The sequence below is a fragment of the Heliangelus exortis genome, chromosome 28, assembly GCF_036169615.1.
Source record: "Heliangelus exortis chromosome 28, bHelExo1.hap1, whole genome shotgun sequence".
Taxonomy (NCBI): Eukaryota; Metazoa; Chordata; class Aves; order Apodiformes; family Trochilidae; genus Heliangelus; species Heliangelus exortis.
The window spans coordinates 2,710,997-2,730,455 of NC_092449.1; the positions used below are offsets into that span (position 1 = coordinate 2,710,997).

Below are 19,459 nucleotides of genomic sequence, written 5' to 3' on the forward strand. Positions count from 1 at the left end.
CTGAGTCTGCAGCTTTCCATCAGGGCTGGCAGAGGCTTTGCATCCAGGCAGATGTGTTCATCTAACACTGCAATCCCTTCTCAGAGTGGCGCAAAGCCCTGGCAGGAGGCAGCTGAGGTTTGTGCAAGTTCTGCAAAGAGACTGAAGAGCAGAATCTGGGGGCAGAGGCCCTGGGAGATGGAGGCTCCTTCATCCCAGGCTGTCCCTGCAAACACCCCGCGACCTCTTCCCTCTCTGCTCAGCCCCGAGCAGCAAGCAGGAGCTGCTGTCTCTGTTTCAGGGAGAGGCTTCGTGGTGAAGGACAGGGTAAAGCCTGGAGGATTAATGACTTTGTTAGAACTCTGTAAGAGCTTAAGAGGGCAGAGCACCTCTGGCCCTGTCAGCAGCAGTCTATTGGAAGGAATATAGGAAGGAAATAATCCTGTCCCATCATCTGGTGGTCAGTGACTTGATACTTCCTTAAACAGAGGTCCTGAAGCATCACGTTGGACCAGTCAGAACAGATCAATCCTTCATAGTTTTCTTTCTATTTTTTGAGGTCACACCCTGTGGTAACAAGGTCCAGTTTAATTACATGCTGAGTGAAAAAGTACCTCCTGCTGCCTATATGCTGCCTGCTGGCTGCACCAGCTGCCCTCCAGCTGGATCACCTCTGGATGGGAAATTCCCTGCTCCTGTTCTCCAGACCCCTTCACTGCAGCTCCCTGCAGCCTCCCTGTCCCACCTGGGTCATTCCCAGTGCACATCCCTGTGCTTTACCTGGTTTCCCCTCTCTGTTCAAAGAAGCTCCCATCCCATGTGCTTTGAAACCTGTCAACCAACAGCAGTAAAGGGACTGATATTAACCTTAATCTCTCTTTGTGCATTATTTTGGGAACAGAGTCACAGAATCATGGAATGGTTTGGGTATGAAGGGACCTTAAAGCTCACCCATTCCCAACCCTCTGCCATGGGCAGGGACACCTCCCACAGCCCAGGGTGCTCCAAGCCCCATCCAACCTGGGGCCTCCAACCTTTCCAGGGATGAGGCAGCCACAGCTTCTCTGGGCAACCTGGGCCAGGGGCTCAGCACCCTCACACCAAAGAATTTCTTCCCAATATTTAATCTAAATCTACCCTTTTGTGAGTTTGAAACAGGTAAGAAATTTGGTGTGAGTGCCTCACGAGCAGAGAAAAGGGGTTATTATAATGAGGACATGGTGACACTTAGGAGCATCACTAGAAAAAACTCCTGGAAGAATTTGTCACCTGAAATTTCAAGGCCTGAGAAGGGCCCAGAAATGTCCCCAGCAGCCACAGAGCAGACCCAACAGGAGTGCATACAGGGACCTGTCCTACTCTCTTGATTCTCAGTTTGGTGCCTGGGCTCTGAGACCACAAGGAAGATCTTCCCCATCCTCCTGCAAACACCTCCTGGTACAAACCTCCTCTTGCTTCCCAAAGCAATGAGATCCCCTCCTAGCAGGGAGCACCCCTTGTGGTTCCAACTCAACCCTGACAGATAACACGTGATGCTTGTGTCCTCCTGTTCACCATCCTCTCTCTGTCTGTGCTCCCGTGCCCAGGCAGTGGTGTGAGCACAATAAAACACGTTCATGTCAAGACCACACCACTCTCCTGCAGGTCCTGCTCTTGGTGGCCTTGGCACAGAGCTGGATGCACCCCTGGAGACAAATCCCCCTCTGTGCACACTCTGTAGGAAGCTCCCCATGCCATGTGCTGGGTTGTGCCCTTCTCCCAGCCCAGAGGATTCTGCTGGGACAAGTTCTGGGGAGCAGCTGGTTGGGAACACACCTTCCCTTGAGCATCCAGCCCTTCCCACACCGGCCCCTGCAGCACAGACATTTCCTTTATTAATTGACTAACTTCTCACTTATTGGCTCTGTTGTTCCCTTTTTTAGTTCCTGTCTTTCCCGAGGAACACAGTGGGACTAAAAACCACCTCCAAATAATAAAACAAACCAGTCCTGAGGGTTTAAGAGGCCACAGACAACTCACAGGTAAATCCAGAGGGGCCGAAATAACCCTGGGCTGAGGCAATTCACTTGACTTCCTGCTTGCATCAGGCCTGAGTTTACCTCCAAAATAGCTCCAAGGTGTGAAATCAGCCCTGCCTGCTTCCAGCCCTGCCTGTCCACCACATCCCATCTCGGAAGGAACGTGGGACATGCCAGGGACCCACACTGCTCCTTCGTGTGGCCACGGCTGGTGAGGATGGAGGGGGTGTGTGGGGCTCAGGAGGGAGCCCCTGGGGCTCTCCCCTGCTGTTTCCCAAGCTCAGCTGCACCCCGAGCAGCACCCAACACCCAAGGTTTCTGCCCACCCCCTTGGCAGGGTTGCACAAGAGGAGGAGGAGGAGGAGAAGGTTGCATTGGGAACCCAGCCCCCAGGCTAGGTCCTTGCTTATCTCCCCAGCGCAGCCCTGTTGGGACTGGGAAACTGGGATGGGAACTGGGAGATGGATCCATCCCACCCTCAGTGTGCCTCTCCCTCTGGCACCCCTGGGAATGGTTCCCAAAGAGCTGAGTTTCCCAAACCCTGTTTTCATGTCCTGAAATGTCAGTGCAGCCTGTGAGGAGAGCACAGCAGCTGCCCTCGTGCTCCAGCATCGCAGAGGTGATGAGGAGGAGCTCCAGGTTTTCTCTGGGATGCTCTTACTGTGAAGTTACTCCTGCAAGTAACCAGAATATTAACACAAACTTTGCTAACAAGGGACAAGTGCAGCTCTGACTGTGCAGTGGTGTGACACCAAACCCAGAAATCCTGATTTTCCCTCCCTCTTCCCAGGAATTCTGCAGACAAGACAAACAGGTGGAGGATTTTTAAGCCTGGAAGCGGGGAGTTTTTCAGCATCAGAGTTGGGGAGGGTGGTGAGGGAGGGAAACCCTCAGAGAGAAGGGAAAAGACCTCAAGGTTCCCCCATCAATGCCCACGCTGCACAGAGGTGTCACGAGCTGGCTGAGACCTGGGGCAGCTGAAGCATAATCCAGGTGGCAGGAGACTGGTGAGGGACAGGAGATGGTCCTGGTGATATTCCAGAGGAGGAGGAGGAGGCAGGTGAGGCTTTTTGAGATAGAAAACACAGAGTGGTGGCATTTAAGAATCCTACACAGGCTTTGTGCCTGTTTGCTTGCACTGAAGTGTTCACCACAGCTCTTGGGGAGGTGTTGGGTTTCCTTGGAGGGGTCCATCCCAGCAGACACAGCATTACTTCCCCCTCCCCTCAGAGGTGCATCTTGGAACCTGATGCACCTGCAGTCCATTTCCCAACTGTGTCATGTGCCTCTTGGAAGCTCTTTGGGACAGGTTTTCTCTGTGGTCTTGGCTCCTTTCCAGGGGACTCAAAATCTTGCAGCAGTCCCAGGTGTGATGACAGTTCCTGGAGTTACGGCTTGGTCCAGCTGAGCTGGAAAAAAGTTGCAGACTTGGGAAAAACAGTAATTACCCACCACCCACCTTGTGGTATTTACCAAGTATTGCAAAGAGCCTGAGGTAGCCTCGGAGGTGATAACTCCCGGTGTGAGGTGAGGTGGTGACAGTCCCCATCTCCCCAAATCCCACCCTGGGCTTCATCCCTGCTGCCTCTCACTTCCCCAGGGCTATAGCAGGGGACATTCCCACCCTGTTTCCAAGGCACTGATTGCAGGGGAGTGGATTTGCTGGTCCCAGGGGCCCTGGCTCTCCCTCCCCAGGGTGCTGCTGGATAAATACCTGCCCCAGGACACAGCTCAGCTTCCCTCTTGGGCAGCTGGGACAGGGATCTTCGAGGTGGCTGCAGATCTGCTCGGGGATAGGAGCTGTGGGTGTTATGTGGTTACCAGGATCCACAACTGATTACTGCAGGGCAGAGAAGAAACCATCCAGGGCTGAGGAGCCCCAGGCCTGGGATAATCCACCACAGAACCATAGAATGTCAGCTTGGAAGGGACCTCAAGGATCATCTGCTCCAACCCTTCTCATATTATTGTTCAAATGAGATGTCCAGCCCCTCCCCTGGGAGACCATTCCAAGGTCTGACTGACCTCAGAGTGAAAAAATTTCCTCTTGTGTCCAATCTGAATCTGCCCAGGAGCAACTTGTGCCCATTGCCCCTTGGCTTGTCCGTGGGATTCCACGAGTCTCCATCTACTTTGTACCCCTCCTCAAGCACTGGAAGGTGGTCAGAAGGTCTCCCCTGGGCCCTCTCTTCTCAGGGCTGAACAAACCCAGTTGTCTCAGTCTCAGCTGGGTTTGTTGAAGGCTGTAGTCCCAGTCAGAAGGAACCTTACCACTGTCTGAGTGTTTCAACCCAGGTACAACCTCTTGGGAGGGACAGGATGTGATAGGATTTGTGGGTGGATGGTGGGATTTTCTTTTTCAGTCACTGACCAGCTAATAAAGTATTAAGGCTCAAACTCTATGGCTTGCAAAGCCCCTGCTGTGCAGAGCACTGGATGGGGACAGACTGATAACAACAACACTGAGTTAAGTGCTGTGCAAGCTCCATGCCTCTTGCACTGCCTGGGTGCTAATCCTGCCCTCTCAGAAAGGGTGCTGAGGCCAGCAGCAAGCCCAGGAGCATCTTCTGGAAGTGCCTCTTTCTCCCTCCTGACTTTTGGGAGCCCCCCCAGCAACAATTCCTCTTTCAGGCACTTCTGCCAAGGGAAGCTGGTGGCATCCAAACCCTTCGGGTGCCCCTCTGTCGCCCCAAAACAAAGCAAGCTCTCTGGTCACTGTGTGTCTTGTGGGCGAGGGTTGTAGAGCTCAGAGCAGTCCCACCAAACCAGGACCACTCCACAGGGTTGCTCCTCGGAGAATCCAGCTCAAGCTCTCCTGCTCCCCCTTCCCCCTGCTCTCCACCAGGGTCCTCCCCAGGACCCCCCAGCCCTCTGAGGGTCCCTGGCAGGGTTGCGGGGTCCCATTCCCGGCATGGCCGGGGGGATGCTTCCCTCTGCCGGCCCCGGAGCGGCTCTGCAGCCGGGGATGGAGGGGATGACACAGGGACAAGCACCCCAGGCCCTGCTGGCTTTAAACCCCAGGTTCCCCCGGCAAAACAAACCAACAAAAATCATGGGGATTTCGTCTAAAGGCTACGGGGACTGTGCCTCCTCTCTGGGGGGGGTTGTCGGGGTGCATGTGGTCACTGGTTCTTTTGATGTCCCACTTGCTGGAGTGCACGTGCTCCCTGGTTTATTTTTTGATCTCCCAGTGATGGGATGCACATGGGCACTGGGTTTTTGGTCTCCCAGTTAATGCCTTATCAGGTTGTAAATCTTCACTGAGAATTGCCTGATCACATCTTCCAGCCATGGGCACTCACTGAACATCCCCAACCTTACCCCAATAGTCCCTTTTCCTTGGTGGAACACCTCAACCATTCCAGGACCAGCTCTTGCTGGAGGTTTGTGCAGCTCCTGGCTCCGGCAGAAACCTCTGATTCGTTGCACCCATTGCTCTCTTGGGGCTGGATCCCAGTAAATCCCAGCAGGACTGGCTGGGCAGACACTGAGGACAGAAAAGTCCAGGGGGTGGTGAGAACAGAGTGGAGACAGCAGCGAGGGCCCCTTTGTACTGGTTTCACTCTCAGGAGGCAACTGGGTGAGGGATGAAGTGGTTAAAGCAGCACGAAACAGGAGCGGGTGATGTGTTGTGTAACAGAGAAAACGCTGCTCCCAGCATCTGTGCTCCAGCTTCCATGGAAAGCTCCAAGCCCTGCTCAGCATTTACAGCACAGTCCCCCCTCCAGTTGCTGTCACTTGCCCAGGGAATTACCAGCTTCACGTTAATCTGCACCACCCTCCTCCAAAAGGAAAAGAAAAAGAAAAGAGAAAAGAGAAGAGAAGAGAAGAGAAGAGAAGAGAAGAGAAGAGAAGAGAAGAGAAGAGAAGAGAAGAGAAGAGAAGAAAAGAAAAGAAAAGAAAAGAAAAGAAAAGAAAAGAAAAGAAAAGAAAAGAAAAGAAAAGAAAAGAAAAGAAAAGAAAAGAAAAGAAAAGAAAAGAAAAGAAAAGAAAAGAAAAGAAAAGAAAAGAAAAAAAGAAAAGAAAAGAAAAGAAAAGAAAAGAAAAGAAAAGAAAAGAAAAGAAAAGAAAAGAAAAGAAAAGAAAAGAAAAGAAAAGAAAAGAAAAGAAAAGAAAAGAAAAGAAAAGAAAAGAAAAGAGAGGGAGAAAGAGAGAGAAAGAAAGAAAGAAAGAAAGAAAGAAAGAAAGAAAGAAAGAAAGAAAGAAAGAAAGAGAAAGAAAGAAAGAGAAAGAAAGAGAAAAATAAAGAAAAAGAAAGAACGAAAGAAAGAGAAAAAGAAAGAAAGAAAGAAAGAGAAAAAGAAAGAAAGAAAAAGAAAGAAAGAAAAAGAAAGAAAGAAAAAGAAAGAAAGAAAAAGAAAGAAAGAAAGAAAGAAAGAAAGAAAGAAAGAAAGAAAGAAAGAAAGAAAGAAAGAAAGAAAGAAAGAAAGAAAGAAAGAAAGAAAGAAAGAAAGAAAGAAAGAAAGAAAGAAAAAGAGAAAACGAGAAAAAGAGAAAAAGAGAAAAAGAGAAAAAGAGAAAAAGAGACAGAAAGAAAGAGAGAAACAAACAAAGAACAACAAAAAACCCCAAACCAACAGAAAATCGAGCTCGGTTTAAATGCATCTCTTAGATCTCAAATACCAGGAGCAGCTTTAAAACCGGTTGGGTTCAAACAGGGTATTTTGTATTTGAGGACAAAGTCGCAGCTCAGCTCCCGAGGGTGCAGCCCAGGGGAGGGGAGCTGAAGCGGGCAGAGGTGGGCCGGGAGGGGGGAGCATTGTTTTCTACAAAGAACAGGAAACGAGCCTCAAAGAGGACATGAAAGAAACCTTAAAACAAATGCAGATCAGCAAGGGGAGGGAGAGCTTTCGGCTCATCTCCCGGCTGCTCTGCCCAGGGCAGCCTGCGGGAGCTGGGGAATTGGGGGATGGAAGCGGGGACCCCTGGGGTGTTGGGGAACCCTCGGGGTGCCGGGGAACCCTCGGGGTGCCAGGACCAGCTCTTCCCACCTGGAAGGTCTCAGTGACGCCAAAAAGAGCCCCATGAGTCTGGTTGACCCCAGAAAGGAGGGATTCAGTTGGTGTTGCTCATCTAACAGTTGGACTCAATGCTCTGCAAAGTCTTTCCCAAGCTGTAGGATCCCCTGATTCCATCACCCCCTGGCTGCTCTACCCGGCCAGGACAGTAAAAGGATGGACCTTGCAGCCAGACCTGTCCCAGCCATGGGGGGAGCTCTCCCAGCTCCATCGGTGTCCCCACCACATGTCTCATCCTCTGGTCACCTCCATGGGGCATTTTTGGGGGCCGGGGGGATTTCCTTAGGGGCAGAGAGGAGAGGGATGGAAAGGGCTGCCAGCAGAGCTGGGCTGGAGAAGCTGAGTGAGGGAGATCACAGAACCCCAGACTGGTTTGGGTTGGAAAGGACCTTAAAGCTCACCCAGTGCCACCCCTGCCATGGGCAGGGACACCTCCCACCAGCCCAGGGTGCTCCAAGCCCCATCCAATCTGGGGCCTTGAAGAGATCACAGAGTTGGCAAGAATGCACCAGTGTTCAAGGCAGCTTTTCCTCATGGAAATGTCCCTTTTTGGCTCTTAAGAAAAAAAAAAAAAAAAAAAAAAAAAAAAAGCATTTTTGGCTGGAGCTCAAACCCTGCTGCTGAACATCACTGCTTCGTTCTGCTACTCCTAATTAACCAAGGTTGTCCCAATTAACCAAGGCTGGTGTTGGAGCCAGTGGGCCCAGCTGAACAGCACTGTGCAGGAATTCTGTTTCCTGCTGCCCAGGGACTCCAGGGCTGGATCTACCAACCCTCACCTTCCTCTTTCCTTGGATGCTATCAGAGATTTCTCTGGATAGTTTGAAAGGCCATTTTTAAGGAGCAGCCAGCAGCATTCCCTGCAGGAATCCTCCTGCGTGGTGTCCTTGGAACCCTCCTCCCTTCCCCAGAGGGTCCCTCCTCCGTGCACTGGGTCCCACCAGCTCCATTGCAACCTGGGGTGGGTGACCACCCACCAGATGGGAGAAGGGAAAAGATCGTTGGAGGGAAAAAAGGGATTGGAGCTGTCCCAGGAGTGGGGGATTCCCACCCTTATCTTGTCCTGTTATCAGATAACTCCCCCCCACCCCCCTCCCAGCAGCACTGGTGGGAGCAGCCTCAGCAGTGGCCAAGAGAGGATGATGTGGGGATGGGGATGTGGTGGGAGGCTTGGGAATAGGTGGATAGGGATACAGGGATGGGGGTGAGAAGGTGGTGCCAGGGATGGGAATGTGGTGCTTTGGGATGGGATAAGGGCAACTGGGCTGGTGAAGGGATCCAGCACAGATCCTATGAGGAGAGGCTGAGGGAGCTGGGGGTGTTGAGGCTGGAGAAGAGGAGGCTCAGGGGAGACCTCATCACTCTCTACAACTCCCTGAAAGGAGGTTGGAGGGTTGGGATGATCCCAACGGGATGAGGTTCAACATTCCAAGTGTGCCCAGGTAGCCAAGAATCCCAATGGAATCCTGGATGAGGAAGAGTGTGGCCAGCAGGCCCAGGGAAGGGATTCTGCCCCTGGGGAGGCCACAGCTTGAGTCCTGTGTCCAGTTCTGGGCCCCTCAGCTCAGGAAGGAGATTGAGGTGCTGGAGCAGGTCCAGAGAAGAGCAAGGAGGCTGTGAAGGGATCCAGCACAAGTCCTGTGAGGAAGGGCTGAGGGAGCTGGGGGTGTTGAGGCTGGAGAAGAGGAGGCTCAGGGGAGACCTCATCACTCTCTCCAACTCCCTGAAAGGAGGTTGGAGCCAGGGGGGGGTTGGGCTCTTTTCCCAGGCAACTCTCAGCAAGACAAGAGGGCACAAGAGGTCTCAAGTTGTGCCAGGGGAGGTTTAGGTTGGACATGAGAAAGAATTTCTTTCTGGAGAGGGTGATCAGGCATTGGAATGGGCTGCCCAGGGAAGGGGTGGATTCTCCATCCCTGGAGATATTTCCAAAGAGCCTGGATGTGGCACTCAGTGCCATGGGCTGGGAACCACGGGGGGAGTGGAGCAAGGGTTGGACTTGATGAGCTCTGAGGTCCCTTCCAACCCAGCCCATTCTGTGATTCTAAGGGTGCTTGGGATGGAAATGAGATGCTTGGGGATGGGACAATGGTTCTTTGGGGTGGGAATGTGATGCCAGGGATGGGAAGAGGTGCTGGGGATGTGGATGTGGGGACATGGCACCAGGGGATGGGAACACGGGGGTGGGAATGTGGGGATGAGGATGGAAATATGGGAATGGTGAAGATGAGAACATGGGGATGGGAACATGGAGATGTGAATGTGGGGACAAAGATGGGAACATGGGGATGAGGATGGAAATATGGGAATGGTGAGGTTGAGAACATGGGGATGGGAATGTGGGGATGAGTATGGAAGCATGGGAATGGTGAAGATGAGAACATGGGGATTGAAACAGGGATGGGAGCATGGGGATGGGAACGTGGGGTTGGTGAGGATGGGAACATGAGGATGAGGATGGAAACATGGGAATGTGAGGCTGAGAACGTGGAGACGGGGATGGGAACATGGGGATGGGAATGTGGGGATGAGGATGGGAATGTGGGGATGAGGATGGAAACATGGGAATGTGAGGCTGAGAATATGGGGATGGGAACACGGGGATGGGAATGAGGGGCTGGGACGTGGTGCCGGGGATGCGGTGTTTGGGGATGCGGTGTTTGGGGATGGGGCCGCGTGGCTGAAGCGCACACGTGGCTCCCGGGGAGGGGTCGCGGGGGTGGGTGTGGGGGGTGTGGGGGGTGTGGGTGTCCCCGGGTCCCTCCGGGCGGTGCCGGTGCCGGTGGCTGCGGGGCGGGGCGGGGCCGGCAGGGGGCGCTCTTTTGTCTTTGTGGGGGGGGTGGGGTTGGGTTGGGTCCTGGCGCGGGGCAGCGCGCGGCCGGCAGGGGGCGCTGCGCGCGCCGCCTTTGTTGCCGTTGGCGCCTTCCTCTGCCGGGGCGGCGGCGGCGCGCGCGGGCGCGGGGCGGGGCGGCGCGGCGGGAGCGGCGCGAGAGGCGCGGGGAGGTCGGGGCGGTGCGGGGGGCTCGGCGGGCTGGGGAGGATGGAGATGGACAAGCGGCTGACGCTGGAGCTGCGCAACAAGAAGCCGGGCGAGGTACCGCCGCCGTACTGCGCGGGGATGGGAGGGGGGGAGGGGGGGAAACCGGGGCCGACACGTGCTGCGGGGGTTAGCGGGGAGGGAAGGGGTGAGCCGCGGGAGTCCCGCACGGCGAGGGTGGGGGATTGCGGGAGGGGGTGGTTGCGGGGCTGCGAGGCCCGGTTGAGGGAAGTCGTTTGCCCCCTCCCCCCCCCCCGCCTCCCATTCCCCGGCATGGCGGCGCGCACGTGCGCGGCGAAACCCGGCCCGGCCCGGGGTGTCCGCGGGGCTCGGTCCGGCCCAGCCCGGCCCGCAGCGGGAGGTGGGGGTGGGGGCGGCAGGACCGGGCCGGGCCGCGCCGGTTCCCGCCGCCCCGAGGCTGCCGAGCGAAGCCGGGGCGGCCTCGCAGCCATGGCGGCTCGGCCATGTTAGCGGCCGCCCGGGCCTGCCCCGGCCCGCCCCGCCCGGGCTCCCCGCGGGCCGCGCTGGGGCCGGGTTCGGGACTTCCCGGGCTTGCGGGGTCCGCGCTGTCACAGCCGCCTCCGCGTCCGGGCGGGCAGCGAGGATCCCGGGTCCCGGCGGCAGCGGCGGGGCCAGGCCATAGCGGGGAGCGGGGCCCGGCCCGGGGAACCGGGGCGCGGACACGAGGAACCGAACCGCGGTTCCCCCGCCCCCGGGGAGGCCGAGGCGGTGGCTGAGCCCCCCCACACCCCGCCCCGGGCCCACCGCCGCCCGCTACCCCCCGCCCTGGGGCCAGGCCCGGGGCTTCGCGCCTTCTCGAAGCGTTTCCCTTCGGCCCGGAGCCGGCGGCACCTCCGTGTCTGGGCTGGGCCGGGCCGGGCGCCCCGGTGCCGTAGCTGCTGGTTGTCACCCGCCCCGGGGAAAGATCCCCGTGAGGCGGCATCGAGGCAAGTTTGGGAGCATGGAGACAACGGGCTTGAAGTGGAACTTCTGGTAGAGGTTCCAGACGCTTGGTGGACGGAGAAGGAAGGGATTTGGTTTGATTTGATTTGCAGGACGAGTCGGAGGAGGAGGGGAAACGTCCCCCGGGGCTGGGGGTTGACACCGGGGCTTTGAGGGGCTCCAGAGGGGGGCTGGGTGGGATCCCTGCACCCAAAGCCAGTGGGAGCCAACCTTGGTGCTGGGAGAAGCCATCCCAGCCACCCCCATCCTGGCTGCAGTCCTTGCCGTGGGACCCAGGACAGGGCTGGACCAGGTTAAATCTGGTTTTGGCCAAGTTAGTTCATAACCTGACGACATCCAGGCTCGTCACCGTGCACCAGCAAACAGCAACGCTGCTGGGTTGTGGTCACCTTGAGACCCACCGCAGAGTCTGGATGGAAATTGGAGTTTTGTCCTAGGTGTTGGGAGTAAAAGGAGCTCAGCTGCAAAACTCCTGTCTGAACCTGTTTGCTGCTCAACTCAGAGCCCTCAGCAGCGATGCGAGTTCTGGAATTTTAAGCATTAATTTGGTCGCAAAGATGGCACAGCAGCCCTGAAACTCTGCTGCTGGTAAAGCAAAGTGCTTTTAAAATGACTCCCTAATAGTTGGCTGATCTGAGGAAGAGAGGTAAAATGGGAGTGCTGCAAAGGAGGAACTTGGAGAGCATCGTGAGCTGCCTGGCCAAGGCTGAGTTTTGCATCTTGCTGTGAAGAATGTGTGGGGTGAAAGCAAGTTTGGGAAGTGGGGCTTGAGCACTCACCTGTGCTCTGTGGGACAGGGGTTGCCAGGTATGCTTAGCCTCAGCTTTTGGGGATGGGCAGCTGGGTTTGTGCTGGTGTTTTGTAGTCCTGGTGTCAGGAAGGTGGGGTGGAGATTTTTGAGTGGATTTTTGGGCTTCTGTGTGTTGTGCTGGGTGAAATATTAGATGTCTTGTTGCTCTGTGAACCTGAGGTTGAGCTCATCTACTTTGAGACCTGCCTAGGCAGATGTCTGACCACTGTGCGGAGATTCTCACAGGGAAAGGGACCTTCTGGAAGCTGTTTTTCCAGCACCCCAGCAGCGTGGGGGAGAATGGGGAAGGGGACAAAAAACAGTGACATTGTTTGGTCCCCTGCTAGTGAAGCCCAAAGCCCGACTCTGAAAGCTTTTTGATGCCTTGTGCATAAAACATTGGGATGCAGCAGCCTCATGGCTTGACCCCTTAATGCTTCTTGGTGGAGGTGGTGGACCTTGGTTGGAACCATTGGGGGAGGGATGGTGCAGGGGGCCCATGGTGCACAGCTCGTGCTTGAAGGGTGAAATCCCAACCCTGAGGGGTTCTCCCCTTGTGCCATCACAAGTCTTGTTTGGCTTTAAGATGTTGCATGTCCCTGGATAGAAGGAGGAGCTTTGGACACATGTGCTGCCTTGCAGGGTCAGCCCCTCTGCCTGGTGTCAGCTTGAGAGAGGTGAGACTTGTCTGGGAGTGCTGACTGGTGCTGGGTCTCTGTTGGCAGGTGAAGGAGCTGGTTCTTGATAACTGCCGCTCGGATGATGGGAAGATCATTGGTCTCTCTTCAGATTTCGAGAACCTGGAGTTCCTCAGCATGATCAATGTCCACTTGATGTCTGTCTCCAATCTCCCCAAACTCAACAAACTCCGGAAGGTGAGTCAGACCTGTGGTCCAACCTCCAGCAGTCCTTGTTCTGATACTTCTGCTGCCCTCTCCTTGGTGACAATTCATAGAATCATAGAACTGGCTGGGTTGGAAGGGACCTCAGAGCTCATCAAGTCCAACCCTTGCTCCACTCCCCCCGTGGTTCCCAGCCCATGGCACTGAGTGCCACATCCAGGCTCTTTTGAAATATCTCCAGGGATGGAGAATCCACCCCTTCCCTGGGCAGCCCATTCCAATGTCTGATCACCCTCTCCAGAAAGAAATTCTTTCTCATGTCCAACCTAAACCTCCCCTGGCACAACTTGAGACCTCTTGTGCCCTCTTGTCTTGCTGAGAGTTGCCTGGGAAAAGAGCCCAACCCCCCCCTGGCTCCAACCTCCTTTCAGGGAGTTGGAGAGAGTGATGAGGTCTCCCCTGAGCCTCCTCTTCTCCAGCCTCAACACCCCCAGCTCCCTCAGCCCTTCCTCACAGGACTTGTGCTGGATCCCTTCACAGCCTCCTTGCTCTTCTCTGGACCTGCTCCAGCACCTCAATCTCCTTCCTGAGCTGACACAGGACTCAAGCTGTGGCCTCCCCAGGGCTGAGCACAGGGGCAGAATCCCTTCCCTGGACCTGCTGGCCACGCTGTTCCTGAGCCAGCCCAGGATGCCATTGGCCTTCTTGGCCACCTGGGCACACTGCTGGCTCCTCTTCAGCTTCCTGGCAATCCAGACTCCCAGGTCTCTTTCTGCCTGGCTGTTCTCTAGCCACTCTGTGCCCAGAGTGTTTGTTTTTCCTGTATTTGCCAGAGAAAGAGCATTTGATTTTGCTTTTTCTGCTTCCTACAGCCAGAGCAAGTGACAGAGATGGTTTTTAAGCAGGCAACAGAACGCTTTTGAGCTTGATAATATGTATAGCATTTCTCTCTCTTGCTGTTGTGCTGCTGTCAGAAGCTTCAGGAACACAACATTTTGCATTTTAGAGCATGTGCCCCTGTGTCCTGCAGCACGGAGGTGGCTTGGGGGTGCTGCATTACCATGAGAAAGGGTTCTCAAATGAAAACTTGAGCTGCTGCTCTGTGGTGTGGTCAGATAGATAGGATATGGAACTTGGGTGCTTGCTGTGGTCCAGTCCTCCGTGCAATTTTATTCCCCCTGTCAGAAAGTGAGACACTTTGTGACTGTGTGATATTCCCTCCTTGCAGCTGGAGCTGAGTGATAACAGGGTTTCTGGTGGCCTTGAAGTTCTAGCAGAGAGAACTCCTAACCTGACACACTTGAATCTAAGTGGCAACAAGATTAAAGACATCAATACCCTGGAGCCCTTGGTGAGTGGAAGAGTTTTCTGGAATCTAAGGGATGAGGTTGTTGCCTTTGGGGAGCCTGTCTGTGCAGCAGAAGTCCAACGTCTTGGTACCTGTTCCAACAGCACTTCGTGGTTCTGATGGGAACAGATGAGTGGGTCCAGTTTGAGGCTGGGCTAATAGTTAATGGCTCCTCTGTCTGGAAACCCAGCAGCCAGTTGCTAAAAGAAGCTTGAAATTGGGCTGGATGAGTAAAACTGTGGATGCAGTGCTCAGTGTCCATCTGAGAAAGGACCGTTAATGGGTCGGATGCAGTTGGAGGTAGGTGGCACCTGGGGTGTCCTGGAGATGAGTTGCTTGGACACCAGTTAGGGTGTCCATCACATCAGTCCCAAGGCTCTGTTGTGCTAGGCTGGGACCTTCCTGCCCTGGGTCACAGCAGGTGTTGTGGGGAGGTCCTGTTGCAGCTGAACTGCCCCAAAGAAGGCTCTTGCTTTGTGATCCTGACCCGGGAGCTGTAAGGTCTGATCTGGGACATTTGCCTCGTGAGCTGTTGCTTTTGGTGTCCCTCCAGCAAGAGTTGAAACTTTTAAACCTGGTGGCCTGAGCATCAGAGCTGCTGTGGCTGTGCAGTCTGCAGGTCTCCCTGGGTCCTGCTCATGGGTGATTTGTCTGTTGTTTCGGGCAGGATGAGTCTGGCTTGGTGATTCCTCTCTCTGGGGTAGCTGAGCTCTCTATGCTTCTTGCCCACCCCATTTCAGAAGGAAGTAAGATTTGCAAATGGTTTTTCAGGGAGCTGGCTCCAGGGAGGGAAAACTAGGACAGAGGAGCTGAAAAGCAATCTTCCTTGCCTACTGCGTGCAAAACCACTTCTTTACTAGGTCTGGGTAGCAGACAAACTGCCCTCTGATGGCTGCCTGGTCTTCAAATGGTGTCAGCTTGTAAATAATCGTAACAAATTGATCTTTGCAGAAAAAGTTGCCAAACCTGCATAGTCTGGACCTCTTCAACTGTGAGGTGACAATGCTCATCAACTACCGGGAGAGCGTGTTCACCCTTCTGCCCCAGCTCACCTACCTAGATGGGTTTGATGCTGATGATGAGGAAGCCCCTGACTCAGACCCTGAAGCAGATGGGGAAGGACTGGAAGATGAATATGAAAACGGGGAAGGTGAGGATTTTCTCCTCTTGGTTCTCTTGCTGGGGGGCAGCCCCTTTTTCCCTTCTGCATGGTCATGCTGCTCAATAAATGGTGGTTGTATTTTGCCACCAAAGTAGGGGCTGTCTGAGTAACCTCACTCCCTCCTGGCATGCTGCAACCTGATGAGGCTTGTCACTGGCACCACTTGTGTGAGCTCCTGCCTCTTGCAGGGGAAGGACATTATCCTTCTGAGGATTTGGGAACCATAACACTCACCTTGCTCTTCTTTTGGTAGAAGGTGAGGAAGAGGATGATGATGAGGAAGAAGATGATTTGGATGAAGAAGTCATTGATGATGAAGAAGATGAAGATGATGATCTGGAAGGCGAAGAGGAGGAAGATGGAGTAGATGATGAGGTGAGGCTTTCTGTCATGGTATAAATCTGCAGCACTGTGTTTGGTAGTGCATTTGCCCCTTAAGCTGGTGGCCCATCTGACCAGATGTCACAGCTCTGAGGAGCACTGCCATGTGCTTTTCCCTTTTGGCTCATAGTCCACAGAATCTGCCAGTTCAGACTTGGCTATTGCTTGGTCTGCTGCTTCCTGTGGCTTCAAGTGATAAAGCTGCAGAGCCCCTTGTTAGGGGTGCTGGAGACTTTTAGGAGCTGACAGCTTCTCCCTGCTTGCCTTGTACCTGCTTGGAGCAAGGCAGGAGCATGGGTAAAGGAAGAACTTGCTGTGGGATCACACCTTGCTCCTGGGATTGTGGTTCTTGCAACAAATTGTCTTGTTTTGCCTCCAGGAGGAAGATGAGGAGGAAGATGGTGAGGATGATGAAGAAGATGAAGCTGATGATGGTGAGTCAAATCCTGACAATCTAAAGGCTTGCAAATCTGCCCTCAGCAGGCTCACCCACTGCTGGGTTTTGTTGGACTTCCCCAGCTATGGTGCAGCTTTTCCCTGGTTGAAGGTACAGGGGTTTGGCTACAGGCACTGCAGGAGCTCTTCCTTGTGCCTGAGCTGAGTACTGAGCAGTGGTTACATCCAATGCATTGCAGTGTGGTGATGGGGAAACAGGCTTCAGTATCTCCTAAGAAAAGTAGATGTAGGTTGGATGTTGGGAAAAAGTTCTTTACCATGAGGGTGCTGGAAAAATGGAACAGGTTGCCCAGGGAGGTGGCTGAGGCCTCATCCCTGGAGATAATCAAGGTGAGGTTTGATGAGGCTCTAGCAGCCTGATCTAGTTGAGGGTGTCCTTGCTCACTGCAGGAGGGTTGGACTAGATGACCTTTAGAGGTCCTTTCCAACCCAAATTACTCTGATTCTATGAATACCAACCAGGCTGGGTCAGTCTGCCAAATATTAGAGGCAAAATACCTAGGAAGCTTGGACTGTTGAGGGAGCTCCTGTTAGCAGCATACGTGAGAAAATGCTCCTGGAGATGTGTTCCTCTCTCAGTAGAGGGAAAGGGAGCCCCAAGTTTTGTGATTTGGGTCCAGGCTCCTCTGTTTATAACCAACTATAAACACCTGAGTGGATGCTGACAGAATGTAGTGGCTGCTGTGACTTCAAACAAGCTTGATCAGAAGTGACTGAATTCTGCAGATGCTGTTTTGGGGGTGCCCAGCAGAAAAAGAAATGCCCTGTTTTCAAGTGGTTGTTGAAATTTGGGATGTAGTGAAATGAGGCAACCAGGTGCCACTAATTGCCAGGTAGTGGGCACGAGCTTGTGTTAAGCCCCTTTTATTGGCCCCCTAATCCTGCTCATGCCAGTAGGGGCCCACCCTAATCAGGCACAGGTGGGCTTAACACAAGCTCGTGCCCACTACCTGCTAATTAGTGGCACCTGGTTGCCTCATTTCACTACATTGGGATGCTTGAAGGGCATAAAAAAATAGTCTCATGCAGTCCAGGCTTTTCTGGGTGCCATTAGAAGCTTGGGCACAGTTGGATCTCTGCTCCCTAATGGTGCCAGTGTGGTCCGTGCTTGTTCACCAGCAAGCAGTGTCTGACGTGGCTGGAAGCCAGGGTACAAATTCTGTTCCACCAGACTGAGCAGAGCTTCACGCTTGGCCTCTCTTTGCAGACCTTCCACGAGGGGAAAAGAGAAAACGAAATCTTGAGGATGAAGGAGAGGAAGACCCAGAAGACGAAGAGGACGATGAGGATGACTGATCCGAGCGAGCCAATCAGTTTTACAGACTATGACTGTGCTTGTCTTAACCTCCCCGTTGTGTCTATGTGAGACTGTAAATCCCCACCTCCCACTTCTCCTCCTCCCCCCTTTGTATGGCTGCAGCGTCCACAATATATTTTTTTAAGATGTAGAATACTGTAGGCATTCAGGGGAATCTTCCATACAAGGCTCACTTTCTCACAAGTTTCTCATGACCAAAGGCTTTCTCCGTTCTGTGGTTTGTGCAGCAGTTTGCAAAAAAAAAAAAAAAAAAAAGAAAAAAAAAAACAAAACACAAAAAGAAAAAAAAAAAAACCCAAACAAACAACAAAAAAAAGGTAAAAAAAAAAACAAAAAAAAAAAACAAAACAAAAAAGCAAACAAACAAAAAAAAACCCCGAAAAAAAAATCTCCTCCTAGGGTATCTTTTGTGTCTGAAATCAGCCTTGCCACACTGGACCCAGAGCTCCAGCTTGCCACCCTGCCTGCCAGCAAAGAAGGTGTTTGCTCTCTGCATGCCCTCAGCCCAGCTTTCTGAAGACGTTTGAGCCATCTTGAGCAGTGGGTGCAGATCTGATTCCTCTTAAGTGGACTTGAAGCACTCACTCGCTGAGGTCTCTCTGATCAGAAATAATGGTGATGTGATCTCTGGAGATGCTTGAAGATACTTTAGTGCTGGGGAAGTGGGGTGCCTGGGGTCTTGGGGAGGGGAGGGGGTTGGCTGCTTGCAAGACCTGGTACCTCTGACGATGCACCTTGCAGTAACCCTGCACTTGCTTTCCTATTTTGTTTTGTTTTGGTTTTTTTGATAAACTGGAATATTTTTCCCGGTGACCACCTGATACCTTTCACTTGGATGGCCAAGTAAATCTGATTTTTTTTTCTTTTGTGGCTCTGAGTGTCTTTGCTGCCACGAGGCTTCTCAGCCCGCAGCAGCCTCTGCCTTTAGGAAGAGATAGGAAAGAGCAGGTTAAGGGGTACTGCACTTCTCTCAAACTCCCATTTCGCACTGTACAGAACATGTTCAACCAGTATCACTGTGATGCACCTAACTCGGCGTTCCCCGGGAGACCGTGTTAGCTGATAAATTCTCAGGGTCCTTCTGCTAGGCAGTACCAGCTCTGGACAGTTGCTTCAGTGCTGGCCTGGTGTCCTCATCCTCCTCTTTTCCCTGCATTGAGCAGAAAGCATTGATCAGAAAGCCAGCTCTCACCCACTCGTGCCCGTGCCCCGCGGAGCACGTGGCCCCCAGCCCCGCGGCGGCTGGAAGGGGAAAGAAAGAGGGGAAATCGACCGGGTGTAGCTCCTCCAGAGGGTGTCTGACCCATTCCCATCCTTCTGGAGGTGTCCAGCCAGCAGAGCTGGTGGCTTCTGGGGTGCACTGGCCCCGTGGCATCCGAGGGGTGGTAACTGCTCAGCGCTGGGTGCCGGGAGAGCCGCGCGGGGCTAGGGGGAACCGCCCGTTCCTCCGGTTCTTTTTGGGGTTCTCCAGGGGTGCAGAAGCACTGGCACTTTGTGGCGTTCCCAGGGGATGCTCTGGGCCACCCGTGGGCACCCCCAGGGGAGACTCGCAGCGGTTCCTTCAGAGGAGGAGCAGTGTTGTGTTGCAGCACAGCCGAGTTCCTGACGCTTTGTTCTGTCCTTGCTGGTGTCTCTTGCGTTGTACAGTAGCTGTAACCATGCGGAGAAGAACTAGTCCTGTAAAATGCAAACTGAGTAACTTATAAATGTTAAAGGAATGTTTAAAAAGAAATTGATTCAGAGCAGCAGTTACTTCTAATTTTTTTTTTTTTTTTTTCCCTGCATTTTTAGCAGATTGTATGGATTTTATATTAGCCTAGTAACTGTCAGGTTTTGATTGGTCAGACTAGTCCCAGGAATAAGGATCTCCAGCCCTTTTGTATCTTTTGTTACAAAATTTGGATAAAACTTTTAATAAAGACTTCAGTTTTTAAAAATCCATTGCAATGAATGTTCTCATCACTGCTGTTCTAGGAACATCTTGGCTGTCTCCAGCCTGCAGGAGGATGGGGTGGAAGTTTTGGGGCAGATTTTCTTTGCTGGAGAGTGTCCAGAGAAGGGAATGGAGCTGGGGAAGGGGCTGGAGCAGAAGTCTGCCCAGGAGCAACTGAGGGCCTTGGGGGTGCTGATCCTGGAGCAGAGGAGGCTGA

General features: G+C 53.4%; 1 protein-coding gene across 2 annotated transcripts; it reads left to right on the forward strand.

The window, feature by feature from the left end:
- Positions 1 to 9,977: 9,977 nt before the first annotated feature.
- LOC139788065 (acidic leucine-rich nuclear phosphoprotein 32 family member B) lies at positions 9,978 to 19,248 on the forward strand. 2 transcript variants are annotated; one of them, XM_071727621.1, is made up of 7 exons: positions 9,978 to 10,106; positions 12,528 to 12,677; positions 13,873 to 13,995; positions 14,944 to 15,142; positions 15,408 to 15,529; positions 15,915 to 15,969; positions 17,199 to 19,248. In XM_071727621.1, exons 1-7 carry the CDS (start codon positions 10,053 to 10,055, stop codon positions 17,285 to 17,287), a joined length of 792 nt encoding a protein of 263 aa, XP_071583722.1. In that variant the 5' UTR covers positions 9,978 to 10,052; the 3' UTR covers positions 17,288 to 19,248. The 2 variants fall into 2 exon arrangements, with proteins under 2 accessions (XP_071583722.1, XP_071583723.1); XM_071727622.1 differs by having other exon boundaries at positions 15,411 to 15,529.
- Positions 19,249 to 19,459: the final 211 nt, after the last annotated feature.